Source organism: Asterias rubens, chromosome 10, assembly GCF_902459465.1.
Source record: "Asterias rubens chromosome 10, eAstRub1.3, whole genome shotgun sequence".
Taxonomy (NCBI): domain Eukaryota; kingdom Metazoa; phylum Echinodermata; class Asteroidea; order Forcipulatida; family Asteriidae; genus Asterias; species Asterias rubens.
In genome coordinates this window covers 14,676,499-14,694,004 of record NC_047071.1, presented here as the reverse complement: position 1 = coordinate 14,694,004, position 17,506 = coordinate 14,676,499, and the positions used below count along the sequence as shown (strand labels likewise).

The window sequence follows — 17,506 nt, the reverse complement described above, 5'->3', positions numbered from 1 at the left end:
TAGCCGCCGATTCGGTCACGGTTGCACTTTGGTCTTTTGCAGGCGGAGGCCACCTATGCTTATACTAAGGTAGCACTTTATGGCACTTAGCCAATACTTTTTACATGTAGGCCCTATTTATACAAAAAATTGAAAATATAAATGGCGACTTGGTGGACCGATGAATGTGTCCCTTTTCAGATTTATTTTATGTAGCGCCCTCTCTCGTGCCTAGCCTAGAGTCAGATTACTGACAGGCGCTCATGATTAGCCTATAATGAGAAAAAACCCCAAATTAAAAACAGTTGGAGTTAAAATGCCCATGTTGCCACTTTGTTGTTGTTTGTGTTGTGTTTTATTTGTTTGTAGGCAGGGAAAGTGGAGAACTGCGCTCCATGAAAAACTTACAGCAAGTTGTTTTCGAAAACAAAAAAATTGAAAAGATTCCATTCAAACAGTTGACCTGCCAAAATTGGAAAGAAATCTGAAGTTTAGTGGTCTGAAAATACATTTGATTGGTTTTCAAGAGGCTGAGAGACTTTCAATGTTTTTTTTTACTATTACTATCTTGAATATTAATTATTTTAGCATTAATTTTAGCATTGGTTGATGCATGGTTGATGCATATCGGAGGAGTTTATTGTATGGGTGTGTGCACCGTGCAACACATGCCAGCCACTGAGCAACTAGCTTTTGCCACATGTACACTGAACGCCCTCAATAGTCCAAACGCAGACAGGTACATTTCCCTTTGGAATTCGTCGCTTCGGTAGTTTGTGTCTGCTGCCAAAAACGTCTTCAAAATGGGTGAGCATTTGTTGTTTTTGAAAGCCATATAATTTTTGATGGATACACATTTCTTGTGAAGTGTTCATGTTTGTTTTAAGCCGATGACAGAGTTGTCAAAGTGGCCTTTGCCTCTGAAATAAAACGGAACTGAGAGTGAGAGTTTATCATAATCATGTCAGTTTGTAAATTGTAGTGTGAATTGTGTTGATTGGACACATCTCGACCACTCTCCAGAGGCTCCCCTCTGACTTGAGGTCTGGTTAAAATAAATCCTCTTTAAATTATGGCGGAAAAAGTAAAGAAGATAATAGAGGGAATCCTAATAGAATATCAAACAGCAGCCCCAAACAGCTTATGACATGATAAGACAGCTGAAGTGTATGTATAATGTGGTGATGCCAATGGATAACGTTCCGTATGGCGCCACCACTTTTTCACCCTTTTTCACCCTTTTTTACAAAAAGGGATATCTCATTGAGGTAAATTAGATACTATATTATTTCATATCAAATGAAAAAGTGGTGGCGCCATACGGACACTTTTCCATGCCAATTTTGATGTCACAAATTCTCAAACAAGAAAGTTGCAAGCAAATGATGAAAGGACAAACCAGTCCATTAGCATTATTATTGCCATTTAAGTTGACGTCATTTGTGCAAAAATGTGTGTGCTTTTAGATGCTGCGCCTCTCAGAAAGGCTGTAGGTCTGTATCACTCTTTCTCAGATTCAAATATTTTAGTGAGAAATTACCCTTTTCTAAAAAACTGCATTTATTTTTCGAGAGAGTCGTTTCTCACAATGTTTTATACTGTCATAAGCTCTTGTTACCAAGTAAGTTTTATGTTAGTGTGTATTTTGAGTATTTACCGAACATTCCCAGTTCCTTTAAATGGTACTTCAACATTTTGATCTACTTAAAGGGAGGGTACACGTTTGCTAATTGTCAAAGATCAGTCTTCTCACTTGGTGTATCCAATCATAACCATAAAATAACAACCCTGTGAAAATTTGGGCTCAATTGGTCATCGAATTTGCGAGAAAATGATGAAAGAAAAAACACCATTGTTGGACGAATTTGTGTGCTTTCAGATAAGAGCTAGAAGTCTTTTATTATTTTAGTGAGAAATTACGTTATTTTGGAGGGAGTTGTTTCCCACAATGTTTTATACTATCAGCAGCTCTCCAATGCTCGTTACAAGTCAGTTTTTAAGTTAATATTTGTTTTGAGTAATTACCAAGCGTGTACCTTCCCTTTAACTCAACATTTTGATCTACTTAACTCAACAGCTGTGTCAACGAGTATCTCTTTCCTGCTGTCCACTCTGCTGACCATCTCCATCTTTGCCGGGATGCAGATGTTTAAGAATCAGCTGGGAGCTTCGGAGTGGATGACAATCCTCGGAGGTTTCATGGGCTCAGTGTTGTTCTGTCTCATGCTTACCGTATCCTTTTAAAATTCTACATCAGCTACATATAGCGGATATAAGACTGGTCCGGTCCCTGTATTTGCTTTTGTGGTTTCATTTTTTTGAATTTTTTATATTTCTTTTGTATGCATGTCGCCAGACACACAAGGCCTGAAAGCCACTTCAAGGTGTGGGCTACAATTATTTTTTCCAGAGACCGTTGCAACCTACTCCTAGGGCTGAAACAGGGTTACCCCTTTTACCGTTGCAACCTACTCCTAGGGCTGAAACAGGGTTACCCCTTTTACAGTCCATATGGATGTAGGCTTGGTTATCATCAGTCCGAAGCCTGGCCGGTAGAACAATAAACATTATCTCCCCAATTTTACGTAGTAAATTTCACGACCGGGATTTGAACCCACACTCTGCTGATCAAACACCAGAGCTTGAATCCGGTGCTCTTAACAGCTTGGCCATGACACGCCACATTGGATACAATGATGTCATTGGATAAACAAAACGTGCAGTGATGTATAGCTTTCCATATCTGTGTTTTGATTGGTCCGAGGTGATGTGGGTGCAGCTGACAAATATCACCTTGGACCAATCAAAAGACAGATATGGAAAGATTACTTTTTTTAAATTTTTTTATTGTCATACTTTCATATTATTATTCCTTAACTATTTGCAACAGGCTGTTGGAAACTTTGAATCATTGATGTTTGGAAAAGGTTTCCAGTTGAAAATCTTCCCTGAAGGTAATAGTTGAATCAAGACTTAAATATCAGGTTCTTTGACTCAATATTTTGACTCCACAAAATGGCTGATGGTGTGTCTTCGCTACGCTAAAGGAAACTGTGCAATTTCGAAGCATGTTTGTGTGGATCTTTATATTCTTTTTCTTTTCAGAAACATCTTTTCAACTATATACATTTCATAATAAATGCTTTCAAACACTTTTCAAAGACCAACTGGACCGATCCAAGGCAACGTGTTCCTTTAAAAAATATGCTTTTACGTTGATGTGAGCCTTGAAGAAGGACCTAACAAAAAATTCCTGGAGAAATGGCGTAAAGCAATACCATTCAAGAGTTTGTTTCAAGAAAATCAAGAGTACATGTTTGGTTGGTTTACTGCCATTCATAAGCCCTTACAGGAAAGTTAAATTCTGCATCAGCCTGAGAGTGGAAAATATGTTTGTGGAGTGATTCTATTAGAGGGTCTATGTACTTTTTGTAGGAAACAAACACAATGTCCATAGATTTACACTAAACTTACACAGTTTGAAGATAATGATGGTAGACAACTTCCCTGAAAATATTACTTGCTGAGGTGCTGTGGAAGAAATGAGTAAAAGAATGTAATGAAAAACATTTTTGTCTTACTGATGAGACGAAAATTATTTCAGCATGTTAAAACGTATTTTCATGAAATTGTTTTCCTCATTTGTGTCAAAAACTACAGCACCTCAGCATCTAATATCTTAAGGTATATTTCTACTAATATTATCCTCAAACATGGTAAGTCTAATGTAAATCTCTGGACATTGCGTTTTGAGTTACAAAAAGTACCCAAATCCTTTAATAGGAATGTAGCAGTAATGTCACATCCTTGTTTTGTTGCTCTGGCGCCATTATATTGCTTTCTGGCTATTTGATAATGGAAACTCGGATAAGTATTCTGAATTTTGTTTTGAATATTATAACCTTCCACAGTTGCCCTGTGCCTCGGTGCCGCCATGTTTGCATCTGGACTCGTACATCGTGTCTGTGTCACAACATGGTACGTATTCACTCATGATTAGAAGTCAAGATTCAGGTTCTAATACCTGCCAGGCTGGTCACCTTAATACTGACCATAATTGCTTCTCTCCACACAGGAAGGGTGTGGGTTCAATACCCGGTCATGGAACCTGGGGTGGATTTCACAAATAGTTAGGACTAGTCTTATCTCGAGTTGGGACCAGTTACTCGTCCTAACTTAGGACTATCAATGTAATTTGTATATCTCCTACTAGTCCTTTGTGAAATCGACCCCTGTGCCCTTGAGCAAGGTACCTAACCATAATTGCTTCGTAACAAGTTGAAAAGGTAGTTAATTCTGCTCTACCAGGCAGGCCCTTAGTGCGTGATACTCAAGCCTACATCCTTACTGCCTGTGAATTGGGTTAACCCTGTTTCAGCCCCAGGAGTAGGTGACAATGTGCCCCTGATGTTGTGGCAGTTGGTTTGAATCGAAAGTCACCTTTCGGCCTTGTTAGGTTAGGTGATCTCTCATAAAAATATGTAAATAAAATCATAACAGGGTAAATATTATGTGTGTTTGATTATGAATGCTTTGCTAGAAAGTATGTTCTCTTTGTGTGGTGTACATCCATAAGGATTGTCTGAGAGCTTGAGTTATTAAGCTAACGGTTTTTTTGAAAAAATGAAAAAGCCTTTGATTAGGCATCTGAGAGTTTACCAATTCGTGCAACAAGCGTGTTTTTTTTCTGTCATTATTCTTTTGCAACTTCGATGACCAATTGAGTCCAAGTTTTCACAGGTTTGTAATTGAATGCACGAGAATACTGGTCTTTCGACTTTGACAATTACCAAAGGTGTCCAGTGGCTTAAATACAAAGACTGAAGACTAACCCATTATGTGTTTTTTTTTTTGCAGTTTTATATTCTCTCTGGTGGCTGTGTATTACATCAACAAGATTGCTCAAACCAAGTATGCACCTATCGTCGCCACCCAACAAAGCCAAGGAAAGAAGAGGAGATAAAGAAATCCACTGACACATTCACTCGTATCATCTTTGTTATTTTCAAAAAAATGTCCCAATTATAAGTCAAAATCAAAACCAACCAAAGAATGCAATTTTATAAAAACTCAAAGTAGGGTTGGAATGGATTAAAGCCTTGTTCATACTTCCTGCGAATGTGAATGCGATGTTTTCGCAACAAATAATTTGCATCAGTTGAAATGTGCTCAACTCCTGCGAAACATAGTGAAAATAGGGCTGTGATGTCAAAATAGGGCTGTGATGTCAAAATAGGGCTGTGATGTCAAAATAGGGCTGTGATGTCAAAATTTGTATCGCATTAGCAGTCGCAGGAATTAGTAACCTGGCTTTATTCTCAAGCACTAATCCAATCAAATCCAGTGGTTTCTCCTGCTAAGATGTATGAGTTGTCGGGATAAAAGAAAAATGTTTTAAAAATATTTCATTTTTCTCCCTTCATCTTCAGATTTGTTTCAAAAATGTGGAGATGCATAACCAAAAAGACATAACCCTATTTATGATATAACCTCAAGATTCCTCAAAGAAAACTGTGTATCATTGGCAGCAGTTTATGAAAATCAAAGGGCGAAGGGTCGAGTAGTCTGCCATGCATCCGATTGGTTGAATGGTCACTTTGGCGTAAGCAAATTAATCATGTACCAAGATTGAACCGTATTTTTTTCAGATGACTAGTTTGCAATTTACTACTGTTTTAATTTGAAACAAGTCTAGCTTTTTAAACTTAACCCTTTTTGTTGAGAGTTACACTTTAAGTTACTAAACCTTTGTCACCACTTTAATGTCATTAAGTTGAACTTTGCTCCCAATAAAATTTGAAAAATGGTAAGAAAAAGATTGGTTTTATTTTTCACTATGTTCATATATTATAATTAGACATTCATAAGTTGTTGCGGGTCATTATTGATTACTCCTGAGTCCTCCTGAGAAAAGTAACTTCCACTCGGGAAAGGGGGTGTGGTTGGAAAGGGTTGGGGTGTGATCAGAAAGGATTAGGGTGTGGACAGAAAGGATGTGGGTGGTGGTGAAAGTTCCTGGGTGTTACTAAAGATGGATTGAACTCTGATTGTTAGAGGGAGGGTGCTACCTGTCCAAGGCAATTATCGATTTTGTTTTATAAAGTCTTGGATAGGTGAGGAAACTTCACATTCTTGATTCAAAACGGTCCAGGGATGGTTTTCCATAAAAATCACTGCGTTTTTAGGTGGTCACATGTTTTAGTAAAACATTGATTTTTGCTCCACAAACCAATGTTGAATTATAATAATAGACCTTTTTGCACAAACGCACATTGCACAAGCACTAGCTGTTGCATGAGGTGAATGCTGGTCTAGCTGTAAATTAGCGATCAAACTAGATCAGATTCTCACCAGGCCGATTAGGTACATTAGTGAGCGGGCATGGCTAAACTCCACGTTCACTGCCCGAAAGGTTGAGGAAAAAAAATCGCGAGAGGGCTCGCTTGTCTTGCGCCCTCTGTTGTGAAGAAGTTGCACAGCTGGTTGTATAAAAAACATGTGGCGTGTTGAGTGACCTTGTCGTACGGACATACCCTGGACAGCCCACCAGCAAAAAGCTAGAGAAAAGAGCATGATCTTCCATGGCTCTGTTATACTTCTGAGAAAGTTTGTTTGCTGAGTCTCAACCAAAGATATACAGCGCCGTATCAACCCGAATTAAGTTTCTTACGTGAGTGACATGGTTACATAAACTTCTAGAAACTATCGTAGCGTCATACGTTATCGACCCTCATATGTTTTCGGTCCCCAACTTTGATTCCCGTTTACCGCGAAATTGTGCAAGCTGCACCGGTGACAGAAGCTATGCAGTTTACTCACGGTCTGTATTTTCATCAGGCTTAATCATGCTGAGAATAAAGTTTCCTGTCGTTGGTTATGCTCAAACATTTATAAAATGATTGATTTTTGGTACTAATCACTAGTGCATTATTATGCCAACATTCAAATGAGTAAAAACAGAAACATCATCCAACCTCGAAAGTTCAAAACAAAATTACTATCTGCTAGATTGAGTTTCATTCTGCTTTAGTCACTAGATGGATCACGTGAGGTGGTTACTATTTGGGATTCTATGGTGTGCTAATGTGGGGAAAATATTAAAATATTTTAAGTGAAAATTACAACAATTATTTTTTTTTATTTACACTGCATACTGTAATAAATTCCGATAAGCGTAATAAATATAAGTCTACATTAAAAGAGAAAATATCATAGATTGGTTTCTTATCTCCTGAAACCAAATATTACCGGTCTGAAATGGGGGAAAACGGATTGTTATGAACTGTGAGTGCATCAAGGGGGGGGGGGGGGGTGGGGTGTTTTACTTTCATGCCTTATGATATCTCTGGATTCTAATATAGTAGCCATAATGCCTTAGGACAAAAATGTAATTAAATTTGTTAAGTAGTAATTGAATAATATTTTTGATTTATTTTGCATGCCATACTATCTTCTGAATATTCAATAAAATACCAACCAATGAAAGGTGTGAAAACATATGACGTTGCTCCAATGTCGTGCACGCATAGGCACTGTTAATGGCGGACTGTCTCTCGCAACGTAAAACCAAAACTTTAAAAATTTCAACACACCATGAAGTGAAAGTGTTATTGTTAAAAAATTGGATCGATGATTTGAAAAAAAAATATTTAGTTTTTGATTGTGAACAATTTTCCTGTTATCCTACTGAAAACACATGACACCAGGATATAACTTATATTTTTAGAAGTAGGTTATCATTGACTGCTTCAGTCGGCTCAGACTGTGTTTTCCTCCATCCATGGTTTGAAACACTGTTTCTTGCTAGCAAGGAAGGCTGTTTTTTTGTACATACAGTTATTGTTGCCAATACAGAGTACTGTGAGCTCACAGGGGAGCCTTATAAATACTTATAGTTTCTAGAATAAGGACCTGCCACCACTTTTCACTCATTTTTCGTTTTAAGTTATTTAGCATATTTTAGTAATTAATTATTAATAAAATAATTAGTAACAAATATTTTTCTTCATAGACATATTGATTGAAAAGGTGGTGGCAGGCACTACATTACTATATAGTCGTAGTAACTAGTAATAGTGCATTTTATAACGTCTTTGCAGAAACTTTTGCGGCTAAGCTAGCCCTGCCCTGCCGTTGATTTGACTATGGAGGTATAGAACATTTTTTCACCAAACTTTTCCTAACTTAGGATTGGGACGAGCACAGTTGAGTTCTGTATAGGGTGTAATAAACAAACTCTTTCTTAGTCTTCAGAACTGTATATGAGGTTCCTTCCGCTATCGTCTCCACGATAGCGGAATGAACCTCAGAGTTCTAGGAGTCAAGTATGTTCAACAGACCCGTCCATATACTTTTACACTGAGGTTTTAGCGACTTGTAAACTTTTAGTTGCGATAACGTAACCCATGCTTTGGACACTTTCGGTAAACAGTATTGTCCAAAGGCCCACACTTCGTGTATCACAACTGATATAAAAAATACCAAACCTGTGAAAATTTAGGCTCAATCGGTCATCGGAGTCGGGAGAAAATATCGGGGAAAACCCACCCTTGTTTCCGCACGTTTCGATGTGTCATGACATGTGTTTAAAATAAATCGGTAGATCTCGACAACGAGAATTGATAATTGTTTTAATGTTTTCTCGAAAAGTAAAGCATTTCATGGAATAATATTTCAAGAGAAGTCTTTCACCATTACCTTCTGTAAACCCTGTAAGTAATTTGTAAATCTGTGATTTAAAAAAAAAAAATTATGTGCCGAAAAGTGTATAATGGCTTTAAAAGTACACTATTGGTAATTGTCAAAGAGCAGTCTTCTCACTTGGTGTATCCCAACAAGCAAAAAATAACAAGCCTGTGAAAGTTTGAGCTAAATTGGTCATCGAAGTTGCGAGAAAATAATGAGAGAAAAATACCCTTGTTGGACGAATGTGTGTGCTTTCAGATAGGAATAAAAGACTTCCTGGCTAGAAGTCCTTTTTTAATGAGAAATTACCTCTTTCTCAAAATCTATGCTACTTCAGAGGGAGCCATTTCTTTTAATTTTGTATACCATCAATAGATCTCCAATGCTCGTTCCCAAGTCAGTTTTTAAGTTAATATTTGTTTTGAGTAATTACCAAATGTGTATATTCCCTTTAAATTATCACAACCAGTACACTTTCTGATTGTAAATTGAAAAATGTACATCAATCTGAATCTAAATACATCGACAATCTCCAACTCGTTTAATGATCCAGTTATTAGATTAGAACTACACCTATAATAATTGACTATTTTGAAAATAAAAATATGTGAATGCTACTTTAATACCTTGTTTTTTATTCAGATGCATGGAGAGTTAAACTAAGTTCAACATGACAGAAGACCCAAGCACAAAACCAGTCAAGACACAGATACTAAAGGCTCTCCACTCAAGCGCCAGCGATGGTGACCTTCAGACTGTGTCCAGATTGATCAATGGAATTGCTGATGTTAACGGGGTTGACGATCACGGCTGGACTGCGCTGATGTTAGCAGCCAGGAATGGCCGTGATAAAGTTATCAAACTTCTTCTAGACAAAGGGTGAGTTAGATAGTAAGCCTGTTGTGCAAATTAATTAAAAGGTGGAAAGAACAAAAACTTGCATTTGTTTGTGTTAATTCCTGTTGGGGACTATGGACCGTTACGGCTTTCCACTAAGCTCCGCCCACCGCGCACGTGAACAAGACACGTGTACGAGCACTCCCAATGACATTCTGCACGATTCTGCCGCGCGTGCCAAATATCCCTGAATCTCCATTTGTATGCAATATTGTACATTTTAAATCCATTTTGCCGGCCGATGTATAACCCCCTAAGGCACATGTCTATTTCCATTTGTTTGTTCTTATCTGTATTGTTTTAGTTTTTGTAGCAACAGTGCATTGAGTCGTGTTATTGTGTCCTCCCATCCTGCCTGCTTTTTTGGGACCATTGTCTGCAAGCTAAGCTTGGGTGTTTGTTCCCGAGTGGTTTAGAGCAATGAAATCAAGTTCTGTAAATACCACCGACATCTCCTCAGGATTCTTATAGCGTCCATAGAAAATAGAAAAAGCATAACAAAATTAATTTTTCATAATTCTGAACTCAATAATTATATGCGAAAAACCCCATACATGTAGAGACTGCAATCACTCAGCACCGAGTCCACATGCCCAAACTATAGGGGGCGCTTTCCAGGGTTAAGTCATCAGAGTGTGGGTTCGAATCCTGGTCACGACACTTCTGTGTCCTGTAGCAAGATGCTTTACTATAATTGCTTTTCTTTACCCAGGGGTATAAATGAATACCTGCGAGGGTAGAGGTTGATATTATGTATGAGAAAGATTAAAGGAAGGTTTACTGGCCTAATGACCAGGGGTCGATTTCACAAAGAGTTAGGACCAGTCCTAACTTAGGACTAGTCCTATAGGAGATATACAAATTGCATGGACAGTCCTAAGTTAGGACGAGTAACTGGTCCTAACTCGAGATAAGACTAGTCCTAACTCTTTGTGAAATCCACCCCCAGGGCACTTTTTATAATGCACCCCCGTACAGTTATTGTAGGCCTATATTGCGATAAATAAGAACTAGTTGTTATGATTTTTTAATGGATTCCTCTGTTAGTATCACATTTACTTTTTTCTCACCTCTGATCTCTAAAATTCATTTGCATGTAACAACTTTTCTGTGATTTTCTTTCTTAAAAAAATTCACTTAAAACTTGAAACCCGATAAGTAAAAAACAAATTATATTTATCCAAGAAATTATCCAGAGCATCATTAAGATGTTTGTCGATTCTCTATACCCACAGATGCGACTACACTCTGATGAACCCAGCCGGTCAGACTGCTCTCGCTATCGCCGATTTCTGGCACCATCCAGCCGTCTCGCATCTCATCAACCAACACGCTCAACAAGGAAGTAGTAGCGCCGACAACAACAATATCATCAATTTCTTCGGCCTCAGCATCCTGGATCGGTTCAGTCACAAGAGAACGGAGAAGGAGTGGCTGAAACAAAAACGGATGGACCAAGCGTCAACGTTTGTCCTGTTCAGCCAAAGTAGTCCCTATGTCACTTGGTCGGACAGCAGCAGTTGTAGAGTGTGCCGCTTCCAATATAACCAGCTACAATTTCTCTTGGAGAAGCCGGAAGGCGATCAACCAACTCTGATCTTCTTAGGAGTTGGAAAGATCCCTGTTTTAGAATCCGAACCATCACCCTCAGACAGTACCTCTTCAACTACTACTACCTCTTCAGCTACTACTACCTCTCCAGCCACTACTACCTCTGATTCAGACGACCCCGCCTGGTTTGCTCTGGACGTTGCAGACATCCCCGAAGATACCATAAAAGGAATCGCCCCAAGCGCGGAGCTGCTCTCCCCTAAAAATTATTTGGCACTGATGTCATTGGCCGATAATGAGGCAGGTGTAATTGGTCAAGCGAGGGCGCTGTTTTCATGGCATGACAGATACAAATTTTGCCCGACCTGTGGAAGTTCAATGAGGATTGAGGAGGCTGGATACAAGCATGTGTGTGAAAACAAAGGTAAGGGTCAAAGTTGTGGACCTTTCTAAAGTTCACGCTTATTTCGCATTTATCAAAGCTCACAAAATATCTTTGTTCCAACAACCTTATGTTTTGACAGCCCTATGTTTCGACAGCCCTATGTTTCGACACCTCAATGTTCAGACACCCTTATGTTCAGACAACCCTATGTTTTGGCACTCCTCTGTTCAGACACCCCTATATGTTCCAACACCCCTGTGTTCTGACACCCCTATATTCCAGCACCCCTATGTTCCAACCAGCTGGTTCCAACATTCTAGGACCCCTGTGTTCCAAGACCCAGTGCTCTGACACCAAGACCCTGTGTTCTGACACCCCTATGTTCCAGCACCCCTATGTTCCAACCAGCTGGTTCCAACATTCTAGGACCCCTGTGTTCCAAGACCCAGTGTCCTGACACCAAGACCCTGTGTTCTGACACCCCTATATTCCAGCACCCCTATGTTCCAACCAGGTGAGCTGGGTCCAACATCCTAGGACCCCCTTGTTCCAAGACCCAGTGTCCTGACACCAAGACCCTGTGTTCTGACACCCTTATATTCCAGCACCCCTATGTTCCAACCAGCTGGTTTCAACATACTAGGACCCCTGTGTTCCAAGACCCAGTGTCCTGACACCAAGACCCTGTGTTCTGACACCCCTATATTCCAGCACCCCCATGTTCCAACCAGGTGAGCTGGGTCCAACATCCTAGGACCCCCTTGTTCCAAGACCCAGTGTCCTGACACCAAGACCCTGTGTTCTGACACCCTTATATTCCAGCACCCCTATGTTCCAACCAGCTGGTTCCAACATTCTAGGACCCCTGTGTTCCAAGTCCCTGTGTTCTGACACCAAGACCCTGTGTTTTGACACCCCTATATTCCAGCACCCCTATGTTCCAACCAGCTGGTTCACACATTCTACGACCCCCGTGTTCCAAGACCCTGTGTTTCGACACCCCTATGTTTCGACACCCCTATGTTCAGACAACCCTATGTTTTGACACTCCCCCTCTGTTCCGATATACCCCTACATGTTTCAAACACCCCAGGACCCCTGTGTTCCAACACCCTTATGTTCTGACAACCCTATGTTTCGACAACCCTATGGTTTGACACTCCTCCTCTGTTCCGATATACCCCTACATGTTTCAAACACCCCAGGACCCCTGTGTTCCAACACCCTTATGTTCTGACAACCCAATGTTTCGACAACCCTATGTTTTGCCACTCTCCCTCTGTTCCGATATACCCCTACATGTTTCAAACACCCCAGGACCCCTGTGTTCCAACACCCTTATGTTCTGACAACCCTATGTTTCGACAACCCTATGGTTTGACACTCCTCCTCTGTTCCGATATACCCCTATATGTTTCAAACACCCCAGGACCCCATGTGTTCCAACACCCTATGTTCTGACAACCCTATGTTGCGACACCCCTTTGTTCCGAATGCCCCAATATGCAACTTCTTCCATAAAGGAGTAACACATTCACAAATCAAAAGATGTTTTAAATCTGAGCAAGTGCTAATAAGTAACTGAGTTATTTATTCCGTCGTTTTATCACAGAGTGTCGCAGTTTGAAGGGAGTGCATAATACATGTTACCCGAGGGTAGATCCTGTGACAATCATGGCCGTCATCCACCCTGACGGGAACCAGTTACTGCTTGGACGCAAGAAACAATTCCCAAGGAATATGTACTCCTGTTTGGCTGGATTCATGGAACCAGGTCAGTAGAATGCTTACTTCCCACAAATCTTTGTTATATATCTATGATGAGCACGTTAAACCGGAGGTCGTTGGTTCAAATCCCGCTCTAGTCAATTTTTCTTTGTTCAACCCAAAATCATTTAAAAATGTACCCAGTCAGTTTCTCTTGTGGTTTATTATTTGATATATGAGTAGTTTTGAGTTGCTTTAGAGTGGGATTATAACGGCTCCTTTAAAGGTCTTATTATCCTTGATGGATATGATGTCTTTGGTGGTAATGTGTTCAAGTCTTTAGTAACTGTTTTGGGTTTGAATGAATTTATACCCCGGAAGTGATCCAAATGATGTTTGAGAGCACCCTCACGCGGTCATTGGTGGTAATGTGTTCAAGTCTTTAGTAACTGTTTTGGGTTTGAATGAATTTATACCCCGGAAGTGATCCAAATGATGTTTGAGAGCACCCTCACGCGGTCATTGGTGGTAATGTGTTCAAGTCTTTAGTAACTGTTTTGGGTTTGAATGAATTTATACCCCGGAAGTGATCCAAATGATGTTTTAGAGCACCCTCACGCGGTCATAAAAATGGTGCAATTGCGGTAGAGATGGGACCTACTGGAAACTTTCTATGCTATACCTGGTGCTGTTATGTTTGACTTAAGTTCGGCAGCTGATCACCGTCCTTTCTTATTTAATACAGGAGAAACCATTGAGGATGCTGTGCGCAGAGAGGTTCACGAAGAAAGTGGGGTCAAAGTCGGTCATGTGACTTATCACTCCTCCCAACCTTGGCCCATGCCTTCGACGCTCATGATTGGTTGCTTTGGGTATGCCGTTTCCACGGAGATCACCGTGGATACCCAGGAACTAGAGGATGCGAGATGGTTTGCGAGGAGGGATATTGTAGCTGCTCTCCAGACGGGGCGAGGTACCGGTGATACTAGATCGGGAAGCAGTGAGGGTCCGAAATTACTGCTTCCATTTAAACAGGCCATTGCGCATCAACTGGTCAAGGCGTGGGTCGGCATGACAGCAAACCTTTAGGCATCATGGTGATGAAGTCGATGAGTCACACGTGGGCTTTTTTTATTTTTAAGACTTTTGACAAGTTTGTTTTTCATTTTAATTTTTTTTTCTTCAAGATTTGGATCGGTTTATGTTTCTGAAAACTGGCACAATATACCTTATGCATTGATGCGCACGCAGCCGCCATCTTAGAGGTAAAATGATGACGAAACAATCGAAACGCACAGACTGGTACGTGTGCCACACTGGTTTGGCCAACGTTCAGCTGCTTTTTACATCTAGGTGAGGGCGCCCCACTGATATGACATCATAATATAAGGGCTATATGGCAGCCTAACCTCCTTAGGATTTTGCTGTGAAAATGTAAAACTTCCATCCTTTAAACATGGAGTTCTGTTTAACAAGTTCTCTAATGAGGGCGCTAAAACACTTTCATAGACCTTATTGCAAATATTCAGTACGCGCACATTAGACATTGAATGAGGTGCATGCTGGTTTAGAAAGTGATCAAGTTTGATCGCTGGCTAGACCAGCATGCACCTCATGTAACAGTTGGCTCTAACCAAATGGGAATTTCGAAAAGGTCTATGAACACAACATATTTATAAATACCATGTGAGGCAAAGTCTTTCACTGACAAAAATGTGCAAAAGGAACATATTAATTCTCATGAGACATCTTGTAAATTATTTATAGAATTATTTTTATTTTAATTTTTGATTGTTAATATTCCCCAAATCATTTATTTAAAATTTTACCTGTACATTGATAGTGTTATTTAATTGAATTTATTATATACTTTAATTTATTACTGATGGACATTATAAAGATTCCAGAAATTGTTTAAATGCGGGGAACACAATTTGCAGGTAAAATAAATAGATATTTAATATAAAACTTAATTTTTAAAAATAATTTTCGGCCTTTTAGTGGACAATTTTGCCTGCCTGTCTCTTGTACCCAAAAACTAACTTTCTAACAGTAGTATCGAGTATTTCATAAAGTTATCATATTTGTTACAGAGAGTCGATAGCCACAAACTAGCTAGTCTTGGTTCCAAGACCTTCGTGCCGTATCGCTCGCTAGCTTTGAGAAAGTCTATTCTTGGTTTGATTTCCAGGAACTGAAATGAATTCAAGAAGAAAAATGCGCCCTCTGTCGTTACATTATGTTACGAGTATGAGATAATGACATATTGGGCAAAGACTACAAACTAGTGCACTAAAAACCGCATTTTGATGGTGTGGAATGGTCGACAGAAAGACGTGCATTAATCTGTAGTCTTCACCACAAGAAATCAAAACTATCCTTTATGCCGTTGTTGTATTCAGATTGCACATCAATTTATCCCATTCATTCTCCTGAAGACGAGCAGAGTATACTGTTCGAAATGTCGAGACCAAACTGGCTCTTTTCAGAGCCAACACTCTCTCAAAAGAGATTTACACATGTTTATACCCGCAACTGTTTGCCAAATTACTGTTATAAGAGTGCATATAAGTCCGCTCTAGACAGAAGTGTCTATTTTCCCATCAGTCTTTAATACAAACCGTTGAGCTTGTTTGCTTTTTGATACACAGCGAGTTTGATTTTTTGTAATGATTAAATGTTAGCAAGCTATACATGAACTGTTGATTTACTACACATTCATAAATACCTCAGACACTATTCACTATTCCTATTGGTGGAGAGCACGTCACCTTTTGGGTGTTTAAACGGTTGATAATGACCAGCTGGAGCTGTTTATAACTGGTTGTTTTCGGATACGTTTAGATGTATACTACGCGTACGAATGCATATCTGAAAACTGTTTCGGTCATAAAAATGCAACACACGTACAGAGCTCATCAAGGACGTCGGAAAACGGATAAGTTGTACAAGGTGTTTCATACTTTATTACGTCTTTTAACCATGAAGGCATTTATGAATGGGAATAAAAGAGTTGTGACTCATTCTTAAACTGCCGTTTAAAACCTTGCAGGGTCATGGCCGTGCGATAAAGGCCCAAGCCTATTGCACGGCCACGTCGCACGCACGGCCACGACCCTGCTGGTGTGACGTAGTTTTCGAGAAAGAAATAATTTTCCACGAATTTGCAATTTTTGCCAGTTGTTTGAAAACTTCTCCACGATACCGTTTTGTACATTTTGTATTACCTGCAAAAGAGTAGGCCGAGTAGCCCACCACCTCGTTGGCTTGTTAAGGTTCTAAGGGACACGTTTTGTAATATGCCATTTTGAGATATGGTGGACACAAAACTATGACACTATTTGGTTTGTGTAAACCCAACCCAATGCACTGCTGCCCTCCTATTGTGTCCACCATAGCTCAAAAAGGCTAATTTGTCAAAGACCAGTACTCTCACTTGGTGTATCCAAACATATGCATACAATAAGAAATTCTGTGAAAATTTTGACTCAATTGGTCATCGAAGTTGCAAGAGAATAATGAAGAAGGAAAAAATACACTTGTTGCACAAAATTGAGTGCTTTCAGGTGCCTATAAAAGGCCGCAGGGGCATGAAGTATTTTTTAATTCAAATATCGATACATTGTGTCTGAGTCAAGCGACTTTGGCTACAGCTACTGTGTTCAGGCCTTAGCCACTGCCGAAGCCATTCATTCCAACTGGGCCTAATGCTGAGCCGGTATTATTTTAATGACACTGCTAAAGCTCCTGCGAGTGCGAGGATAGATAGACCTCCGATGGTATCGAACACCGTGATGTAATTGCCAGTCATATCGCCAATCCAACCTGTATATAGGTAAAGCGGATGAGACAACACAATCATAACAGGTATCACACGATCATAATTTGTTTTTTAAGAAAGACCTAAAGTCTAACTGCCCTATATATACCTCACGGTATACTGGATGTCAAATACACAAACCGTTCAGAAAAAGAGGTGTGCATAGAATGAGTGTGACGACTAGTTACATGTATGAGATCTAGACATTGTACATACTCGGCACGAAAGGAAGAAACAATTAAAATACACGAAGCAAAAATTTGGCCATTATGAAATGCGTTTGGGGAGAATATGGGGGAAATAATTTTAGATCGCGTAATTTGACTAACGTATAGGTAAAGCAGACGAGACAACACAATCATAAACGGTATCACCACGATCATAATTTTTGAAACTAAAATGGCACGTTCCAAGACCCCATGCAGAAGTAATAACCCCCTCACACCGAACTCTATCTCGCTACGTTCTGAAAAAATGTAGTC

The 17,506-nt window shown here is 39.7% G+C and overlaps 2 protein-coding genes across 2 annotated transcripts; both read left to right on the top strand.

The window, feature by feature from the left end:
- The first annotated feature begins 686 nt into the window (after nt 1-686).
- On the top strand, nt 687-5,155 carry LOC117295524 (keratinocyte-associated protein 2-like). Its single transcript, XM_033778218.1, has 5 exons — nt 687-786; nt 2,057-2,211; nt 2,870-2,933; nt 3,891-3,957; nt 4,837-5,155. The coding sequence occupies exons 1-5, from the start codon at nt 783-785 to the stop codon at nt 4,940-4,942; spliced, it is 396 nt and encodes a 131-aa protein (XP_033634109.1). The 5' UTR covers nt 687-782; the 3' UTR covers nt 4,943-5,155.
- Nucleotides 5,156-5,192: 37 nt separating this feature from the next.
- LOC117295523 (peroxisomal NADH pyrophosphatase NUDT12-like) lies at nt 5,193-16,226 on the top strand. The gene is made up of 5 exons (XM_033778217.1): nt 5,193-6,649; nt 9,307-9,543; nt 10,797-11,536; nt 13,110-13,271; nt 13,950-16,226. Exons 2-5 carry the CDS (start codon nt 9,335-9,337, stop codon nt 14,291-14,293), a joined length of 1,455 nt encoding a protein of 484 aa, XP_033634108.1. The 5' UTR covers nt 5,193-6,649; nt 9,307-9,334; the 3' UTR covers nt 14,294-16,226.
- Nucleotides 16,227-17,506: the final 1,280 nt, after the last annotated feature.

What these genes read in the sequence shown, in the direction of transcription:
- LOC117295524 (XM_033778218.1), top strand. An exon ending in TGTTCTGTCTCATGCTTACC is followed by an intron (nt 2,212 to 2,869) that starts GTATCCTTTTAA and finishes TATTTGCAACAG; the next exon opens with GCTGTTGGAAACTTTGAATC. An exon ending in GTTGAAAATCTTCCCTGAAG is followed by an intron (nt 2,934 to 3,890) that starts GTAATAGTTGAA and finishes AACCTTCCACAG; the next exon opens with TTGCCCTGTGCCTCGGTGCC.
- LOC117295523 (XM_033778217.1), top strand. Translation starts at nt 9,335, where the DNA reads ATGACAGAAGACCCAAGCACAAAACCAGTCAAGACACAGATACTAAAG. An exon ending in AAACTTCTTCTAGACAAAGG is followed by an intron (nt 9,544 to 10,796) that starts GTGAGTTAGATA and finishes CTATACCCACAG; the next exon opens with ATGCGACTACACTCTGATGA. An exon ending in GCATGTGTGTGAAAACAAAG is followed by an intron (nt 11,537 to 13,109) that starts GTAAGGGTCAAA and finishes GTTTTATCACAG; the next exon opens with AGTGTCGCAGTTTGAAGGGA.